Source organism: Ranitomeya variabilis, chromosome 7, assembly GCF_051348905.1.
Source record: "Ranitomeya variabilis isolate aRanVar5 chromosome 7, aRanVar5.hap1, whole genome shotgun sequence".
Lineage (NCBI taxonomy): Eukaryota > Metazoa > Chordata > Amphibia > Anura > Dendrobatidae > Ranitomeya > Ranitomeya variabilis.
This window is the reverse complement of record NC_135238.1, coordinates 4,195,211-4,215,587: the sequence shown is the minus strand read 5'-3', so window position 1 is coordinate 4,215,587 and position 20,377 is coordinate 4,195,211. Positions and strand designations below refer to the sequence as shown.

General features: G+C 46.3%; 1 protein-coding gene across 1 annotated transcript in view; it reads left to right on the top strand.

Moving 5' to 3' along the window:
• The window catches only part of LOC143785042 (uncharacterized), an 88,112-nt gene that overhangs the window by 22,470 nt on the left and 45,265 nt on the right, over positions 1-20,377 (top strand). The window contains exon 3 of the mRNA XM_077273700.1: positions 3,132-3,205. Coding sequence (XP_077129815.1) covers positions 3,132-3,205 — 74 coding nt within the window. The remainder of the gene's footprint in view (positions 1-3,131; positions 3,206-20,377) is intronic.

Here is a 20,377-nt window from a genome sequence, read left to right as displayed (position 1 = left end):
TGTAAGCTGTTATGGTCAGTGGGGTTCTCTCTCTCCTGTAGAGTCTAAGCTCTTATGATCAGTGGGGTCCTCTCTCTCCTGTAGAGTGTAAGCTCTTATGGTCAGTGGGGTCCTCTCTCTCCTGTAGAGTCTAAGCTCTTATGATCAGTGGGGTCCTCTCTCCTGTAGAGTGTAAGCTCTTATGATCAGTGGGGTCCTCTCTCTCCTGTAGAGTGTAAGCTCTTATGATCAGTGGGGTCCTCTCTCCTGTAGAGTGTAAGCTGTTATGGTCAGTGGGGTCCTCTCTCTCCTGTAGAGTCTAAGCTCTTATGATCAGTGGGGTCCTCTCTCTCCTGTAGAGTGTAAGCTCTTATGGTCAGTGGGGTCCTCTCTCTCCTGTAGAGTGTAAGCTCTTATGGTCAGTGGGGTCCTCTCTCTCCTGTAGAGTGTAAGCTCTTATGGTCAGTGCGGTCCTCTCTCCTGTAGAGTGTAAGCTCTTATGGTCAGTGAGGTCCTCTCTCTCCTGTAGAGTGTAAGCTCTTATGGTCAGAGCAGTCCTCTCTCTCCTGTAGAGTGTAAGCTCTTATGGTCAGTGAGGTCCTCTCTCTCCTGTAGAGTGTAAGCTCTTATGGTCAGTGCGGTCCTCTCTCTCTCCTGTAGAGTGTAAGCTCTTATGGTCAGTGAGGTCCTCTCTCTCCTGTAGAGTGTAAGCTCTTATGGTCAGTGGGGTCCTCTCTCACCTGTAGAGTGTAAGCTCTTATGGTCAGTGGGGTCCTCTCTCTCCTGTAGAGTGTAAGCTCTTATGGTCAGTGGGGTCCTCTCCCTCTCCTGTAGAGTGTAAGCTCTTATAGTCAGTGGGGTCCTCTCTCTCCTGTAGAGTGTAAGCTCTTATGGTCAGTAGGGTCTTCTCTCTCCTGTAGAGTGTAAGCTCTTATGGTCAGTGGGGTCCTCTCTCCTGTAGAGTGTAAGCTCTTATGGTCAGTGAGGTCCTCTCTCTCCTGTAGAGTGTAAGCTCTTATGGTCAGTAGGGTCTTCTCTCTCCTTTAGAGTGTAAGCTCTTATGGTCAGTGGGGTCCTCTCTCTCCTGTAGAGTGTAAGCTCTTATGGTCAGTGAGGTCCTCTCTCCTGTAGAGTGTAAGCTCTTATGGTCAGTGGGATCCTCTCTCTCCTGTAGAGTGTAAGCTCTTATGGTCAGTGGGGTCCTCTCTCTCCTGTAGAGTGTAAGCTCTTATGGTCAGTGAGGTCCTCTCTCTCCTGTAGAGTGTAAGCTCTTATGGTCAGTGGGGTCCTCTCTCTCCTGTAGAGTGTAAGCTCTTATGGTCAGTGAGGTCCTCTCTCTCCTGTAGAGTGTAAGCTCTTATGGTCAGTGGGGTCCTCTCTCTCCTGTAGAGTGTAAGCTCTTATGGTCAGTGGGGTCCTCTCTCTCCTGTAGAGTGTAAGCTCTTATGGTCAGTGAGGTCCTCTCTCCTGTAGAGTGTAAGCTCTTATGGTCAGTGGGATCCTCTCTCTCCTGTAGAGTGTAAGCTCTTATGGTCAGTGGGGTCCTCTCTCTCCTGTAGAGTGTAAGCTCTTATGGTCAGTGAGGTCCTCTCTCTCCTGTAGAGTGTAAGCTCTTATGGTCAGTGGGGTCCTCTCTCTCCTGTAGAGTGTAAGCTCTTATGGTCAGTAGGGTCTTCTCTCTCCTGTAGAGTGTAAGCTCTTATGGTCAGTGGGGTCCTCTCTCTCCTGTAGAGTGTAAGCTCTTATGGTCAGTGGGGTCCTCTCTCTCCTGTAGAGTGTAAGCTCTTATGGTCAGTGGGGTTCTCTCTCTCCTGTAGAGTGTAAGCTCTTATGGTCAGTGAGGTCCTCTCTCTCCTGTAGAGTGTAAGCTCTTATGGTCAGTAGGGTCTTCTCTCTCTCCTGTAGAGTGTAAGCTCTTATGGTCAGTGGGGTCCTCTCTCTCCTGTAGAGTGTAAGCTCTTATGGTCAGTGGGGTCCACTCTCTCTCCTGTAGAGTGTAAGCACTTATGGTCAGTGGGATCCTCTCTCTCCTGTAGAGTGTAAGCTCTTATGGTCAGTGGGGTCCTCTCTCACCTGTAGAGTGTAAGCTCTTATGGTCAGTGAGGTCCTCTCTCTCCTGTAGAGTGTAAGCTCTTATGGTCAGTGGAGTCCTCTCTCTCCTGTAGAGTGTAAGCTCTTATGGTCAGTGGGGTCCTCTCTCTCCTGTAGAGTGTAAGCTCTTATGGTCAGTAGGGTCTTCTCTCTCCTGTAGAGTGTAAGCTCTTATGGTCAGTGGGGTCCTCTCTCTCCTGTAGAGTGTAAGCTCTTATGGTCAGTGGGGTCCTCTCTCTCCTGTAGAGTGTAAGCTCTTATGGTCAGTGGGGTTCTCTCTCTCCTGTAGAGTGTAAGCTCTTATGGTCAGTGAGGTCCTCTCTCTCCTGTAGAGTGTAAGCTCTTATGGTCAGTAGGGTCTTCTCTCTCTCCTGTAGAGTGTAAGCTCTTATGGTCAGTGGGGTCCTCTCTCTCCTGTAGAGTGTAAGCTCTTATGGTCAGTGGGGTCCACTCTCTCTCCTGTAGAGTGTAAGCACTTATGGTCAGTGGGATCCTCTCTCTCCTGTAGAGTGTAAGCTCTTATGGTCAGTGGGGTCCTCTCTCACCTGTAGAGTGTAAGCTCTTATGGTCAGTGGGGTCCTCTCTCCTGTACAGTGTAAGCTCTTATGGTCAGTGGGGTCCTCTCTCTCCTGTAGAGTGTAAGCACTTATGGTCAGTGGGGTCCTCTCTCTCCTGTAGAGTGTAAGCTCTTATAGTCAGTAGGGTCTTCTCTCTCCTGTAGAGTGTAAGCTCTTATGGTCAGTGGTGTACTCTCTCCTCTCCCTCATGTGCATTTTTGTATATTACAAGCAATTATAAGATTTTTATTATTAAAATTAGATTAGATTGATTTGATGGAAATCAAATTTTGTGGTAAAGGTTTCTGATGTTTGCAAATTTAAAATTTCCAATGATTGTTCCAGCTCTAACCCGTCCCATATGCAGCCGTCATCTCTGCCCCCATATGGTTTCACCAGTAGCTGCCTGTAGTCGTTGCCCAACACTCACACTCCTATCTGCATTATTGCTCTGTATTCATGAACATTGGGATCGGTTTATTGATTTCTTTCTGTTTTATTTAGTGTGACAAATTCATCAACTCCTGGGCTACAGGAAGAGCTAAAAGAAATATTTCGTATTGCCAGAGAGCTAACAAGTAAGTGTCCTCCATGTATATACAGATCCATCATGCATGTATTGGCAGGTAAGAACCCAGTGACTCCAAAAAGATGGAAAGAAGGGCCAAGTTCTCATAGGAACGGTTCCCTGCCATATTTCTTCCTTTGCTCATCTAGTTTATTCTTTTTTTTTCAGTAAATATATTTATTGAAATTTGAAACAGGAAAAACAGTAAAAAGAATCATTACAATGTCCAGAGCTATACATTACGTCTCTGAGAACACAGCATAAGTGTAGTTGAACAAGGACTCTGGCACATAAAGGGTACATGGTTCTCATCTTGAGAATCACCTCGGGACATGGACCTTATATACAGAATACAGAACCTGTAAGAAAAGCAATTGTAGAAATAGGAGAAAGGAAAGAAAGAGAAAAAAAAGGGGGGGGGGGAATGGGGGAGAGGGGAGAAAGGGGGGAGGGGGGTTAAGGGAGACCCAGCAATGTACACGCCCATGTATTGAGAATAGAAGGATTGCCAGAGGAACCAGGTGCGCCCCTGGTCATATGCAGCATCACCATCACCCGCCACCAGCGACTCCAGACGATGTAATCTATCCATTTCAGCTATCCATTCCTCCGGGGAGGGGACCTCAGTAGACTTCCAATGCTGGGGAATAACTGCCCTGGCAGCTATTAGGCAAAATCTCAGGATCCCCTTTTTAACGGAAGCTATCGAACTGGGTATCAGGGACAGTAGGGCCATTTGGGGGGAGGGTTCGTGGCGGACCTCATCTAGTTTATTCTGATATTGTGCCATATGTAAAGCTATTGTAACATCTTGGTATGTCATCCAGCTTTTCCACACTGAACTTTCCTATCTCAGCTTGCAACAAAATTTGGTGTGCTTTTCAACTGACCCCTGAAATACCACAATGTTATTTATGACTTAACTTAACTCTGCGCTGATCATAAACTGTACATCTGACTCACTCTTTATCTGACCAAGATGAGCACAGACCTCTCCTCTCTGCTTCACACCTGCACTTTGTCGCACATATATTGTATAGCACAAGTCTGCCAAAACTTCAGTCTCCGGCTCCCCTGATTCATTATAGTTACATGCCCCTTCTGCCCCAATTCATTGTCTTCTCTCTCTTTCTCTCTCTCTCTCTCACCTAGTTCATCGCAGCCTGTGATTGGTCATGCGAGCGGTTACGTGACCGCCACGCGACCAATCACAAGCCGCGACGTCATCTAAGGTCTTTCAAGCGCTCATTCTGAGGAACGGAATCTGCCGGTTACATCGGGCTGCGTCGGAGAGGTGAGTATATCAATATTTTTTATTTTTATTCTTTATTTTACACATTAATATGGATCCCTGTTGTGATTCGGTTATTTGGCTCCCCCAGTGGTCGCTTGTGGTACTGGTGTCTTGTGAGCTTTTCACCTGTTTCTATCAGGATGTGGGAGTTTCCTATTTAGCCTTGCTCCTCAGTCATTCCAATGCCGGCCATCAATGTAACCAGAGTCTTTCTGTTGCATGTACCTGCTCCCAGTCTGCTGACCAGCTAAGTTGGACATTTCTGTCCTTAGTCTATTTTTGTATCTTTTGTCCAGTTTGCACTTATGTGATTCTCTGCAGCTGGAAGCTCTTGTGGGCTGAAATTGCCACTCCGGTGCCATGAGTTGGCACATGAGTTTAAGGTAATTTCAGGATGGTATTTGATAGGGTTTTGTAGCTGACTGCGAAGTCCACTATTGTATCCTTCTGCTATCTAGTTAGTGGGCCTCGCTGTGCTAAATCTGCTTTCATACTACGTTTGTCTTTTCATCTGAACTCACCGTTATTATATGTGGGGGGCTACTATCTCCTGTGGGGGATTTTCCTCTGGAGGCAAGCCAGGACTGTGGTTCATCTACTAGGGGTAGTTAGCTCTCCGGCTGGTGCGAGACGTCTAGCGAAAACGTAGGTACGTCCCCTGGCTACTATTAGTTGTGTGTATAGGTTTAGCATCGCGGTCAGCTCTAGTTTCCATCACCCGAGAGCTTGTCCGTTTTTTCTATGCTTCTGATGTTTCCCTGCCATTGGGAACCATGACAGTATGGCCGGCCGCGTGTTAAAACTGTTGGCAGAAGAAAGGAGAGAAAAAGAAGTCTGCAAATTTTTTTTTTCCCCTCTGTGCTTGCTCTATAGTTGAATCAGTTGCATTTCAGCTCTAATTGCAGTCTTTGTCTCCCTCTCCTTCTAACCCTTGAATGGCTCTGATCTCACCTGCTTAAAATGGATCCTCAGAGTTTGGCTACAGGTTTGAATAATCTTGCCACTAAAGTTCAAGATTTACAGGATTTTGTTATACATGCTCCTATATCTGAACCTAGAATTCCTATACCAGAGTTTTTCTCCGGAGATAGATCTCGTTTTCTGAATTTCAAATATAATTGTAAATTATTTCTTTCTCTGAGACCTCGCTCCGCTGGAGATCCCGCACAGCAGGTTAAGATTGTAATTTCCTTGCTGCGAGGTGACCCTCAGGATTGGGCATTTGCATTGGCACCAGCGGATCCTGCGTTGCTCAATGTGGATGCGTTTTTTCTGGCTTTGGGGTTGCTTTATGAGGAACCTAATTTAGAGATTCAGGCTGAAAAAGCCTTGATGGCCCTATCTCAAGGGCAAGATGAAGCTGAAATATACTGCCAAAAATTTCATAAATGGTCTGTGCTTACTCAGTGGAATGAGTGTGCTTTGGCGGCGAATTTCAGAGAGGGTCTCTCTGATGCCATTAAGGATGTTATGGTGGGGTTCCCTGCGCCTACAGGTCTGAATGAGTCCATGACAATGGCTATTCAGATTGATCGGCGTTTGCGGGAGCGTAAACCTGTGCACCATTTGGCGGTGTCTTCTGAGAAGGCGCCAGAGAATATGCAATGTGATAAAATTCTGTCCAGAAGCGAACGGCAGAATTTTAGGCGAAAAAATGGGTTGTGCTTCTATTGTGGTGATTCAACTCATGTTATATCAGCATGCTCTAGACGCACAAAGAAGGTTGATAAGTCTGTTTCAATTGGCACTTTACAGTCTAAGTTTATTCTATCTGTGACCTTGATTTGTTCATTATCGTCAATTACCGCGGACGCCTATGTCGACTCTGGCGCCGCTTTGAGTCTTATGGATTGGTCCTTTGCCAGGCGCTGTGGGTTTAATCTAGAGCCTCTGGAAGTCCCTATACCTCTGAAGGGTATTGATTCTACGCCATTGGCTAGTAATAAACCACAATACTGGACACAAGTGACTATGCGTATGACTCCAGACCATCAGGAGGTGATTCGCTTCCTTGTGTTGTACAATCTACATGATGTTTTGGTGCTCGGATTGCCATGGTTACAATCTCATAACCCAGTCCTTGACTGGAAAGCAATGTCTGTGTTAAGCTGGGGATGTCAGGGGGCTCATGGGGACGTACCTTTGGTTTCCATTTCATCATCTATTCCCTCTGAGATTCCGGCATTTTTGTCTGATTATCGTGATGTTTTTGAGGAGCCTAAGCTTGGTTCACTCCCTCCTCACAGAGATTGCGATTGTACCATAGATCTGATTCCAGGCAGTAAATTTCCAAAGGGTCGTTTGTTTAATTTATCCGTACCTGAACATGTTGCTATGCGAGAGTATGTTAAGGAGTCCCTGGAAAAGGGACATATTCGTCCTTCTTCATCTCCCTTAGGAGCCGGTTTTTTCTTTGTATCTAAAAAAGATGGCTCTTTGAGGCCGTGTATTGATTATCGACTCTTGAATAAAATTACAGTCAAATATCAGTATCCTTTGCCACTGCTGACTGATTTGTTTGCTCGAATAAAGGGGGCTAAGTGGTTCTCTAAGATTGATCTTCGTGGGGCGTATAATTTGGTGCGAATTAAGCAGGGGGATGAGTGGAAAACCGCATTTAATACGCCCGAGGGCCATTTTGAGTATTTAGTAATGCCTTTTGGTCTTTCAAATGCCCCTTCAGTCTTTCAGTCCTTTATGCATAACATTTTCTGTGAATATTTGGATAAATTTATGATTGTGTATCTGGATGATATTTTGTTTTTTTCCGATGACTGGGACTCTCATGTCCAACAAGTCAGGAGAGTTTTTCAGGTTTTGCGGGCTAATTCCTTGTGTGTGAAGGGTTCTAAGTGTATTTTTGGGGTTCCAAAGATTTCTTTTTTGGGGTACATTTTTTCCCCTTCTTCCATTGAGATGGATCCTGTCAAGGTTCGGGCTATTTGTGATTGGACGCAACCTACTTCTCTTAAGAGCCTTCAGAAATTCTTGGGCTTTGCTAATTTTTATCGTCGATTTATAACTGGTTTTTCAGATGTTGCTAAACCTTTGACTGATTTGACTAAAAAGGGTGCTGATGTTGCTGATTGGTCCCCTGCTGCTGTGGAGGCCTTTCGGGAGCTTAAGCGCTGCTTTTCTTCTGCCCCTGTGTTGCGTCAGCCTGATATTGCTCTTCCTTTTCAGGTTGAGGTCGACGCTTCCGAGATCGGAGCTGGGGCGGTTTTGTCGCAGAAAAGTTCCGACTGCTCCGTGATGAGACCTTGTGCGTTCTTTTCTCGAAAATTTTCGCCCGCCGAGCAAAACTATGATATTGGTAATCGGGAGCTTTTGGCTATGAAGTGGGCTTTTGAGGAGTGGCGTCATTGGCTTGAGGGGGCTAGACATCAGGTGGTGGTATTGACCGATCACAAGAATCTGATTTATCTTGAGTCTGCCAAGCGCCTGAATCCTAGACAGGCGCGCTGGTCGTTGTTTTTCTCTCGGTTTAATTTTGTGGTCTCATACCTACCAGGTTCTAAAAATGTGAAGGCAGATGCCCTTTCTAGGAGTTTTGAGCCTGATTCCCCTGGTGATTCTGAACCTACAGGTATCCTTAAGGATGGGGTGATATTATCTGCTGTTTCCCCAGACCTGCGACGGGCTTTGCAGGAATTTCAGGCGGATAGACCTGATCGTTGCCCGCCTGGTAGACTGTTTGTTCCTGATGATTGGACCAGTAGAGTCATCTCGGAGGTTCATTCTTCTGCGTTGGCAGGTCATCCTGGAATCTTTGGTACTAGGGATTTGGTGGCTAGGTCCTTCTGGTGGCCTTCCCTGTCTCGAGACGTACGAGTTTTTGTGCAGTCTTGTGATGTTTGTGCTCGGGCCAAGCCTTGTTGTTCTCGGGCTAGTGGATTGTTGTTATCTTTGCCTATTCCGAAGAGGCCTTGGACTCACATCTCTATGGATTTTATTTCTGATCTCCCTGCTTCTCAGAAAATGTCTGTCATCTGGGTGGTGTGTGAACGTTTTTCAAAGATGGTTCATTTGGTGCCCTTGCCTAAGTTGCCTTCCTCATCCGAATTGGTTCCTCTGTTTTTTCAAAATGTGGTTCGCTTGCATGGTATTCCGGAAAATATCGTTTCTGACAGGGGGACCCAGTTCGTGTCTAGATTTTGGCGGGCATTCTGTGCTAGGATGGGCATTGATTTGTCTTTTTCGTCTGCGTTCCATCCTCAGACTAATGGCCAGACTGAGCGAACTAATCAGACCTTGGAGACTTATTTGAGGTGTTTTTTGTCTGCGGATCAGGATGACTGGGTTGCCTTTTTGCCGTTGGCAGAGTTTGCCCTCAATAATCGGGCTAGTTCTGCCACTTTGGTTTCTCCTTTCTTTTGCAATTCGGGGTTTCACCCTCGTTTTTCTTCCGGTCAGGTGGAGTCTTCGGATTGTCCTGGAGTGGATACTATGGTGGATAGGTTGCATCGGATTTGGGGACAGGTGGTGGACAATTTGAAGTTGTCCCAGGAGAAGACTCAGCATTTTGCTAACCGCCGTCGTCGTGTTGGTCCTCGTCTTCGTGTTGGGGACTTGGTGTGGTTGTCTTCCCGTTTTGTCCCTATGAGGGTCTCTTCTCCTAAGTTTAAGCCTCGGTTTATCGGTCCTTATAGGATTTTGGAAATTCTTAACCCTGTGTCTTTTCGTTTGGACCTCCCAGCATCTTTTGCTATCCATAATGTTTTCCATCGGTCGTTATTGCGGAGGTATGAGGTGCCAGTTGTGCCTTCTGTTGAGCCTCCTGCTCCTGTGCTGGTTGAGGGTGAATTGGAGTACGTGGTGGAGAAAATCTTGGACTCCCGTGTTTCCAGACGGAGACTTCAATATCTGGTTAAGTGGAAAGGCTACGGTCAGGAGGATAATTCTTGGGTTTCAGCTTCAGATGTTCATGCCTCTGATTTGGTCCGTGCCTTTCATAGGGCTCATCCAGATCGCCCTGGTGGTTCTTGTGAGGGTTCGGTGCCCCCTCCTTAAGGGGGGGGGGGTACTGTTGTGATTCGGTTATTTGGCTCCCCCAGTGGTCGCTTGTGGTACTGGTGTCTTGTGAGCTTTTCACCTGTTTCTATCAGGATGTGGGAGTTTCCTATTTAGCCTTGTTCCTCAGTCATTCCAATGCCGGCCATCAATGTAACCAGAGTCTTTCTGTTGCATGTACCTGCTCCCAGTCTGCTGACCAGCTAAGTTGGACATTTCTGTCCTTAGTCTATTTTTGTATCTTTTGTCCAGTTTGCACTTATGTGATTCTCTGCAGCTGGAAGCTCTTGTGGGCTGAAATTGCCACTCCGGTGCCATGAGTTGGCACATGAGTTTAAGGTAATTTCAGGATGGTATTTGATAGGGTTTTGTAGCTGACTGCGAAGTCCACTATTGTATCCTTCTGCTATCTAGTTAGTGGGCCTCGCTGTGCTAAATCTGCTTTCATACTGCGTTTGTCTTTTCATCTTAACTCACCGTTATTATATGTGGGGGGCTACTATCTTCTGTGGGGGATTTTCCTCTGGAGGCAAGCCAGGACTGTGTTTCATCTACTAGGGGTAGTTAGCTCTCCAGCTGGTGCGAGACGTCTAGCGAAAACGTAGATACGTCCCCTGGCTACTATTAGTTGTGTGTATAGGTTTAGCATCGCGGTCAGCTCTAGTTTCCATCACCCGAGAGCTTGTCCGTTTTTTCTATGCTTCTGATGTTTCCCTGCCATTGGGAACCATGACAGATCCCAGGGCCTGAAGGAGAGTTTCCTCTCCTTCAGACCCTGGGAACCATACAGGATACCTTCCGATACTTGGTGTCCCATTGACTTGTATTGGTATCGGGTATCGGTATCGGCGATATCCGATACTTTTCGGGTATCGGCCGATACTATCCGATACCGATACTTTCAAGTATCGGACGGTATCGCTCAACACTACTCACAAACTTTCTTTCCTCGCCATCACGAAACCTGGCTCACCCCCTCTGACACAGCCTTTCCTGCTGCACTCTAATATCTTACCACTGTCCTCTATATCCTCACTCCACGACACAGACAGTGCCACTGCTTTCTGCAATGCCACTCTTGCATCAGCTATTGACACGGTCGCCCCGTCATGCAAAGCAGAGTGTGACGAACCAATAGACAACCCTGGCACAATAACATCACTAAAAAGCTTCGACAAGTATCCAGAATTGCAGAACGGCGTTGGAAGAAAACTCATTCGCAAGATGATTTCACTGCACTCAAACAAGCAACACTGGCATTCAGATCAGCTCTCACCTCTGCTAAACAGGCCTACTTCACAACCCTCGTATCTTCCTTATCCCACAACCCCAAACAGTTGTTCAACACTTTTAACTCCCTCCTCCACCCACCACTGACCCCTCCGAGTTCCCTATTCGTTGCCGAGGACTTTGCCACGCACTTCAAAAATAAGATAGACCAAACAAGCAAAGTCTTTGTTGTCCAAACACCACACCCCCTTTGTATGAGAGAACAATGCCCAAACCCCATAACTTCACTCTCCAAAATCTCTGAAGGGGAGCTTGCTCATCTTCTCTCCAAATCACACCTCACCACTTGTGCACTTGACCCCATCCCATCCCACGCTCTCCCCAACCTCACCACCACACTAATCCCATCCCTAACCCATCTCTTCAACCTTTCACTAACTTCTGGTACCTTCCCCTCTGCCTTCAAACATGCCACAATCACACCTATCCTCAAAAAGCCATCCCTTGACCCAAGCGCTATGTCCAGCTACCGCCCCATATCTTTCCTCCCATTTCCTTCCAAACTCCTTGAGCAGCACGTCCATGCTGAACATTCTTCTCACTTTGCATCTAACTCTCTCTTCGACAACCTACAATCTGGCTTCCATCCCCACCATTCCACTGAGACTGCCCTGACCAAAATTACTAATGATTTACTTACAGCCAAAGCTAACAGACAATTCTCTATACTCCTCCTCCTGGACCTGTCCTCTGCCTTCGACACAGTTGACCACTGCCTCCTACTACAGATCCTCTCTTCCTTTGGGGTCAAAGACCTTGCCCTATCTTGGATCTCCTCATACCTTGCCAACCGCACATTTAGTGTTTCCTACTCCCATACTACCTCTTCATCTCGCCCCCTCTCTGTTGGAGTCCCCCAAGGCTCTGTCCTAGGACCCTTACTCTTCTCAACCTATACACTCGGCCTGGGACAACTCATAAGGTCCTATGGCTTCCAGTACCACCTCTATGCTTATGACACTCAGATCTACCTCTCGGGCCCAGATGTCACCTCTCTGCTCTCCACAATCCCAGAGTGTCTATCAGCCATATCATCCTCCTTCTTCTCCTCTCGCTTCCTCAAGCTCAATGTGGACAAATCTGAACTCATTATCTATCCTCCATCACACATATCTTCCCTACCTGATCTATCTATCAAAATAAATGAAATCACACTTTCCCCTGTCCCCAAAATCCGCTGCCTCAGAGTAACCCTTGACTCTGCCCTGTCCTTCAAACCGCACATCCAAGCTCTCGCCACCTCCTGTCGCCTCCAGCTCAAAAATATTTCCAGAATCCGTCCTTTCCTCAACCCACACTACCAAAATTCTCGTGCATGCCCTAATCATCTCCCGCCTCGACTACTGCAACATACTCCTCTGTGGCCTACCTTCTAACACTCTCGCACCCCTCCAGTCCATCCTTAACTCTGCTGCCCGACTAATTAATCTCTCTTCTCGCAACACTCCTGCTTCCCCTCTTTGTAAATCCCTTCACTGGCTCCCAGTTTCCCAGCATATCCAGTTTAAACTACTGACACTGACCTACAAAGCCATCCATGAACTTTCTCCTCCGTATATTTTCCCTTCACCATGACAGCACCGTACGTGAGAGATGGCATCCGCCCCCAGGAACAGGAAACCTGCAGCAGAGATAAAAGAATGGGGCGGCCCCTCTCTCCTCAGTTTTGGTTTCCTGTTCCTGCAGGTGGACGCCTGTCGCAGAGCTCCTACCTCCGGAGGGATCTCCCTCTGACGATTACCAGTCCGGAGGCTGAGGTCCGCAGCGGGGGCGGCCGTACTCGGCGTCATCTTGTACGGTGCTGTCGGGGTGAAGGGCTGCTGTGTGCCACGCCTCATCCCCCCGCTGGACTCCCCGGCGTCCGCTCTGGGCAGGAGGCTGGTCCGGGGAAAAAAGGGGGCATGTCCTTCACTGACGCTGGCGCCGAAGTGGAAGGTGACGACTTCCGGTCGCTCGGGAGTGACATCACATGCCGGGGGAGCCGGTGTGCTCTACACTTCTGGGCGGAAGTTGCTCCAGAGGCGCGCACACCACATAATAAGGGGCAAGTGAAAGCCCTTACTGCTGAGCATCGGTGTGCCTTCTAGACACGGTACTGCCTGCGGAAATGGCTGAGCCGGTGGATCCTGATATGGCAGCGATGCCTGCACCCAGGATGAGAGAGGAAGCACAAGCTACCGGGGTACCCAGGGTCCTGGAGGGGTCAGTGCCTTTGTAAGGCAAATCACACATGCTGATGTCCTTTACACTATATGTCTTTTAGGGAAGGAAAACTACCTCCAAACAGAAGAATAGGGCCTGTGCCCTATGTAAAGAAACACTCCCTAGGCTGTACAGCAAGAAAATCTGCCAGCTCTGTATTGATAGAAAGGTGGCAGAGGAGTCTTCTTCCCTGTTACAAAATATAAAGTCGATTATACGGGAGGAAGTTAAAACAACTGTTAGGCCATGTGCACACGTTCAGTATTTTTCGCGTTTTTTTCGCGTTTTTTCGCTATAAAAACGTGATAAAAACGCGAAAAAAACGCTTACATATGCCTCCTATTATTTTAAGTGTATTCCGCATTTTTTGTGCAAATGTAGCCTTTTTTTCCGCGAAAAAATCGCATCGCGGAAAAAAAAGCAACATGTTCATTAAAATGCGGAATTGCAGGGGATTCCGCACACCTAGGGGTCCATTAATCTGCTTACTTCCCGCACGGGGCTGTGCACACCATGCGGGAAGTAAGCAGATTATGTGCGGTTGGTACCCAGGGTGGAGGAGAGGAGACTCTCCTCCACGCACTGGGCACCATATAAGTGGTCAAAAAATAAGAATTAAAATAAAAAATAGTCCTATACTCACCCTCGATGTCCCGCGCAGTCTTCCCGCCTCCACTGCACGCTGCCGTTCGGTTCCTGTAGCTGCTGTGCGGCGAAAGACCTGCCGATGACGTCACTGTCCTGTGATTGGTCGTGAGCGGTCATGTGACCGCTCACGTGACCGTGACGTCACGGAAGGTCCTGTGCGCACAGAACAGCTATAGGAAGAGGAGCCGGACGCCGGTGAGGAGATGTCTGGGTGAGTATAAGCATTTTTTTATTTTTTTTATTATATTTAAACATTCTATCTTTTACTATTGATGCTGCATAGGCTGCATCTATAGTAAAAAGTTGGTCACACTTGTCAAACGCTATGTTTGACAAGTGTGACCAACCTGTCAGTCAGTTTTCCAAGCGATGCTACAGATCGCTTGGAAAACTTTAGCATTCTGCAAGCTAATTACGCTTGCAGAATGCTAAAAAAACGCGAAAAAAAAGGAAAAAAAACGCAAAAAAAAAAATGCAGATTTCTTGCAGAAAATTTCCGGTTTTCTTCAGGAAATTTCTGCAAGAAAACCTGAACGTGTGCACATACCCTTAAAGAACAGTTAAAACACCATACAAAAAGAGTACCGCCTCCCCCTCCCCCGACAAGTGTGCAAGGGTCTGATATAGACTCAGCAGAAGAACTGGGAGAGTTAACCCCTTCAGATGCCTCAGATCTGGACTCCTCGGATGAGGAGTATGGCCACCCTTATTTTCAATCTGAAGATATCGGGAAACTGTGTAAACTTGTTAGGGCGACCATGAAGGTAGAAACCCCTAAAGAGCCGCGATCAATCCAGGACACTATGTTCAGCAATTTGGAGGGGAAAAAGCGTAAATTTTTTCCTTTCCATGATAATATCTTATCTTAAATCTAATCAAAAGAGAATGGAAAAAACCCAATAAAAAGATTTCCATTTCAATAAAAGCCTTAACCCTGAAAACGGTCCTACTGGTTGCTTTAACTTCAGCCCGACGTACCTGCGAGCTGCAAGCTATTTCAGTAAACCCCCCCTCACACTACCTTTCAGGATGATAGAGTGGTTATTAAAACTGACCTGGCTTTCCTTCCAAAGGTCAACTCAAAATTTCATAGAGACCAGGAAATAATTTTGCCCTCATTTTGTCCTCAACCAAAATCCCAGGGAGAACAAACCTTCCATTGTCTTGATGTCAGACACTGCTTGCTTCAATATATAGAAGCTACAAAATCTTGGCGTCAGTCATCAGCCCTTTTTGTCACCTTCCAGGGGACAAACAGGGGAAAAAAGGCCTCAAAGGCAACTATTGCACAGTGGTTGCGTACGGCTATTTCACTTTCATATTCCTCTTCTGGCCAAGTTCCTCCACAGGGTGTTATGGCTTATTGCCACATCCTGGGCAGAAAGGGCTAACGCTTCGGTGGAACAGATTTGTAGGGCGGCAGTATGGTCTTCACCTTCCACCTTCTTCCGACATTATAGGCTAGACCTATGTCTATCAAACTTGTCTTTCGGGAGAAAGGTACTATCTGCTGTTGTCCCACCCTAGGAGTCTTTCTATTTCTTCCTCTCACATACGGTGCTGTCATGGTGAAGGGAAAAAATGATAATTACTTACCGGTAATTTGATTTTCCAGAACCATGACAGCACCGCATTAATTCCCGTCCTATCTTGGTGATGGTTGTGTGATTTCCAAAAAAAAAAAATATATATATATATATATATAAAGGATACATGTGTATATATGTATATAGAAACTGATGAAGCAGCTATACAAAATGGATTTAATATACAAGTGTGTACGAACAAAGCGGTCATCTTCCATACTCTGAAAAAAAACTGAGGAGAGAGGGGCCGCCCCATTCTTTTATCTCTGCTGCAGGTTTCCTGTTCCTGGGGGTGGATGCCATCTCTCACGTACGGTGCTGTCATGGTTCTGGAAAATCAAATTACCAGTAAGTAATTATCATTTTTCCACACTAATCGCTCAATATCTTCCCTCACGTAATCTCTGGTCCTCCCAAGACCTCCTCCTCTCCTCCACGCTTATTCGCTCCTCACCCAATCGCCTCCAAGACTTCTCCCGAATATCCCCCATCCTCTGGAATTCAGTGCCCCAGCACGTCCGGTTATCCACTACATTTGGATCCTTCAAAAGAAACCAGAAAACCCACCTCCTCAAAGAAGCTTACAGCCTGTAAAGACCACACGGCCACCTCAACACCATTGGAGCTACTGCAACCTTCGACCTACTGTCTCCTTAATCCTGTTGAATGTAAGCCCGCAAGGGCAGGGTCCTCTTCCCTCTGTATCAGTCTGTCATTGTTAGTTTTGTTTACTGTAAGTGATATTTGTATTTTGATGTAACCCCTTCTAATGTACAGCACCATGGAATCATTGGTGCTATATGGAGCGCCCCCAGACGCAGGGCCGCGAGGTACTCGGTACCGGGCCTCTCTGTGTCGGTCCTAGGGTTGTCACTGTGGCTAGACCCGGGCCGCAACCCTGCTAAGGGGCGTCCAATGAAAGGTGATGGTGGGTTGGTGCGTGGTGCAAGGCGCAATGAATAACGAGGACACAGGGTTGCAGTCTCTTTACCTCTTTACTGAAGGCTTCAGGATCCGCAATCCAGAGTACTGCTAACAGGGCTGGCTGAGACCGGCCGGTCCGAAGGCACATCCAGAGTTCCCTTTGCAGGTGGGAATCAGTGTCTACCTTCTAGCGCCTGTGTGTTGTAGTCCTTCCCTGCTGAGCACCACAGGATAGTCCTCACAACTGTTGTGTCTGTATCTGATGTGCTTTCTCACAACTATCGTATCTGTTCTGATGTTCTTCTCCGTCCCCCAGATGATATGGCTAGGACGCATCGTATGATGGGTAGGCCTGGAGTTCTTCCGAGACCCTAAAGTCGCCCCTCTCCCACAATTGCCCCCTATGTCTGCTTAGGTGTTTTAGGTGAGACAGCCAACCTATAATCAACTGTCCTGCTGCTGTTTGAAGTAATGCTTGGAGCCAATACTTCCTCCGCGTTCCGGCCACCGGCTACGCGCCTCAGTAGGATGTTGCCGATCTCGGGGCACGACTCCTACTGGCTTTATCTCCTTTTTGCTGCTTCGTATCCTTTCTTAAGATGCCGCCACATTCAAGTGCAGGCGCGGCTCCGTAACGATCTGTCCTGTTCGCTAGGTCACTGCAAGGATCCCACCCCTGACAGAGACCCCCCTGAATCTTTTCCCGCAACACCCTCTGCCACAGGATGTTGCCTGGAAAAAACCCAGTCAGCTTCTCTCTAACTTCCTATCCAGCCCCCAGTTTTACCAAAGTGTGAGGAGTGGCCTAATACATAGAACCCTTTGCTCCCCCTGGTGGCTGGAGTGTGAAATGTATTGTGTGACTGTGATACCTGGTCAGGTGAACTCCTTTTGTGCAATCAGACGTAACATCACTCCCCTTAGTGGCAGAGCGACATTACTGCAACGACCAGGTCTCTGGGGCGCTGCATATATAAAATAATAATAATAATAATTACTGACCTCTACCTCTTTCTGACCACAACCTTCTCACATTCTCATCCTTCTCCTCTCCAGGTCCACAATCCCCACCACACAAACTTGCACACCCTCGCAGAAATCTTAAACACCTCAATTTAAACTCTCTCTGAGTCCCTTCTCCCTTTTACAGACATAAGTTCCCTACACAATATGGATGCCACTGCCACTTTATATAACACAATAGCTGTAGCTCTGGAATTGGTTGCCCCTCTCACACATACCAAAGGTTGCAATATCAACAGAAAGCCCTGGCACTCCAGCCTGACCAAAGACCTGAGGCGGGCTTCCAGGGTTGCTGAGCTGAGATGGAAAAGATCCCACTTCATCACATTCAAATAGTCCCTCACTACTGTCAAAGCCACGCTCGTTGCAGTAAAACAAACCTACTTCTCATCTATCATACCCTCCCTGTCTCACAACCCTAAACAGTTATTCAACACTTTCAATTCTCTCATCTGTCCCCCAGCACCACCTCCCTCTCCACTCATCTCAGCTAAAGACTTTGTCTCACTCTTCAAGCAGAAGATTGATAGCCTCAGAGACAGTTTTGGTCGACAATCCCCAGAGCCCTTCCTCATAACTGCCCAACCCCCTTTTTATTATTATTATTATTATTATTAGTATTAGTATTATTAGTATTATTATTATTATACAGTTTTATAGCACCATTTATTCCATGGTGCTTTACATGTGAACAGGGTAAATACAGACAAGTACAATAAACATGAGTAAAACAAGGCACACACAAGTACACGAGGAGAGAGGACCCTGCCCGCGAGGGCTCACAATCTACACTAGGAGAGGGTAGAGTTGATCATACGGCGGTTCAGCATACAGAGGATCGCTGCAGGTTGTAGGCTTGACAGAAGAGGTGGGTCTTCAGGTTCCTTTTGAAGGTTTCTCCTCCTACAAGACCAACTTCTCCACCATTACAGAAGATTAGTGACGGGCGAGCACTAAAATGCTCGGGTGCTCGTTGCTCGGGTCAAGCAAACTGGAATACGCGGGTACTTGGCCAGAACAATGTAAGTCTATGGGAGACCCGAGTATTTTTACCGCGATCCCCCCCCCCCCCCCCCGCGGGGGTCATATTAAGGTCTAGAAATGTCTGAAAATGAGGGAAACACTGCTCAAATGACACAGGGACATCATGGGGATCGCCCCTGGAAGCATTCCTGACTCCTAGTTCACAGCCTTAATCATTTTTTTCCGAGATTCATGCCATTTTTCCCAATGCCACAAAAAACACATGTAAACGAAACCAAAATGGGTTTTGCTGGGAAATATGTCAAGGTCCATCATTTGCCGGTTAATGACTTGCCTGTAAGGCCAAATATTTCACCCCAGATGGAAAATTTCCTTCCCCACTTCGGCTTAGTTCAGACGCTGCGATTTTGAAGCGTTTTTTAACTTTAACATTTAACATTTAACATTTCAACCACTACAAATGCATTCACTGGGAAATGTCATTGTAACATGTAACCCCCCTAGCTGGCCATGACACATAAGCAGACCCATCTTTTTCATTTACGAAGGAGGGACTCTTAAAGTCACAGAGCCTATTTTTACTGGTGCATCAGGCGGCATTAATCTTCTTAAAGGGCCATTATTAAACTTTGGGTCTCCTAAGCTGTTGAAGCCTATGCTGTGAGTGGATGGGCTGCCAAGAATTATGACGCACCACAATACCCCATCATAAGATGTCCAGGGGGACTCCTGAAAAAGTGTTGCATTGAATTTAAGGCCTGCCCTGCTACCAATTCATATGCACCCCAATAAGCGTTTGAACACACATACTGGATGGGCCCAGGAAAATCCACTTCACAATATGCATTTTGTGCTCCCGTACTCCTTTGTTTTATACATTGGAAGCAAGGCCAGCCCTGCCGCATAGTGAGTCATATGCACCCCGTTAGGCCTTGGAACCCACATACTGGATGGGCCCAGGAAAATTCACTCGTATTTTTTAATGATATGATGGTTCCCTCTTTGCACAATTATTTACAAGAGAATTTTGCAATTTTATTTGAAAAAGCTCACCGCGAAACGTGCGTCCGGGGCAGTCAGGTGAAGTGTGGTCGGATTTCCCTTTGAGTTATGGGTAAACATGCACATTTAAAAGCACGATTATGCACTTCATGGTTATTTTTCTGGGAATAGGGTGACTTTTCATTTTGATGCTCTGTTGAGCTCCTATCTATTCCCTGAATCTAATGATATATACATATTGTGCATCCTTTAGGGATGAATTCCGGTTAAACAATATGTAACCTGACGTACCGTCATGTCTCCTCTGTTCGACTTTCCTGTTTGATATATACTGCATACAGCAGATTATATATATATATACTTGTAAAGCGCCATGGAATAAATGGCGCTATAACAATAAATAATAATAATAATAATAATATACTGTATATACATATATTTGTTGTTAGTGTTCATTTGTATAATAAAATTTGGATTTGCTTTTTAAATATGTTGTTTGGGACTGGTTTACTCCATTTTCTTTTGTTTCAACCTTTCTGGAGTTGTCTAATTGAGTGGATGCCCTTGGGGCATCCGGGGAGAGTTTTATACTCTCAGGTTTACTATAAATTGGTGCTTTTTGATTGCACATATATATAAAATTCAAGGAATAGTATCATTGAATAGTATGAATGCGTACACTTTTGTATGTGTATGTGTTAACATACCCAGGTTAATAAGTACATATAAGGATTAAATAAATATAGTGATTACGTATATATGAATATACATACAGTATAGTTAGATCATCACCAAGAGGCTTTTAAACATCATCCGTCTGGAATATCAGAGAAGACCAAGACAGAGAATCCCTGGGAGATTACCTACACTGCATGAGCATCCCCAATCATGCAGGTATCAGCACACTGTACATGTAAAGGTACCCCAGTTTTGGCATCTGTCTTAGTCATGTTTCTCTGGTCTTATATAGTGAATAACACTATGTAGTAACTCTAGTTTCACCCACACATTCAAGTGGCCACTTTTCAGGGTTGGATGAAACTCAGATATCATGGTGTCATCAGACGAGGGGCCATAAACCCCTAGAAAATAAAAGCCACAAGGATTTAGATCAAACCACCACCGGCATAGTTTCAGTAAACCTTAATGTTTTACAATAACAAAGAGCAAACATATAGAGGCTTAGAACTGTTTGTGAAGTGAATAAACAAACATTTAT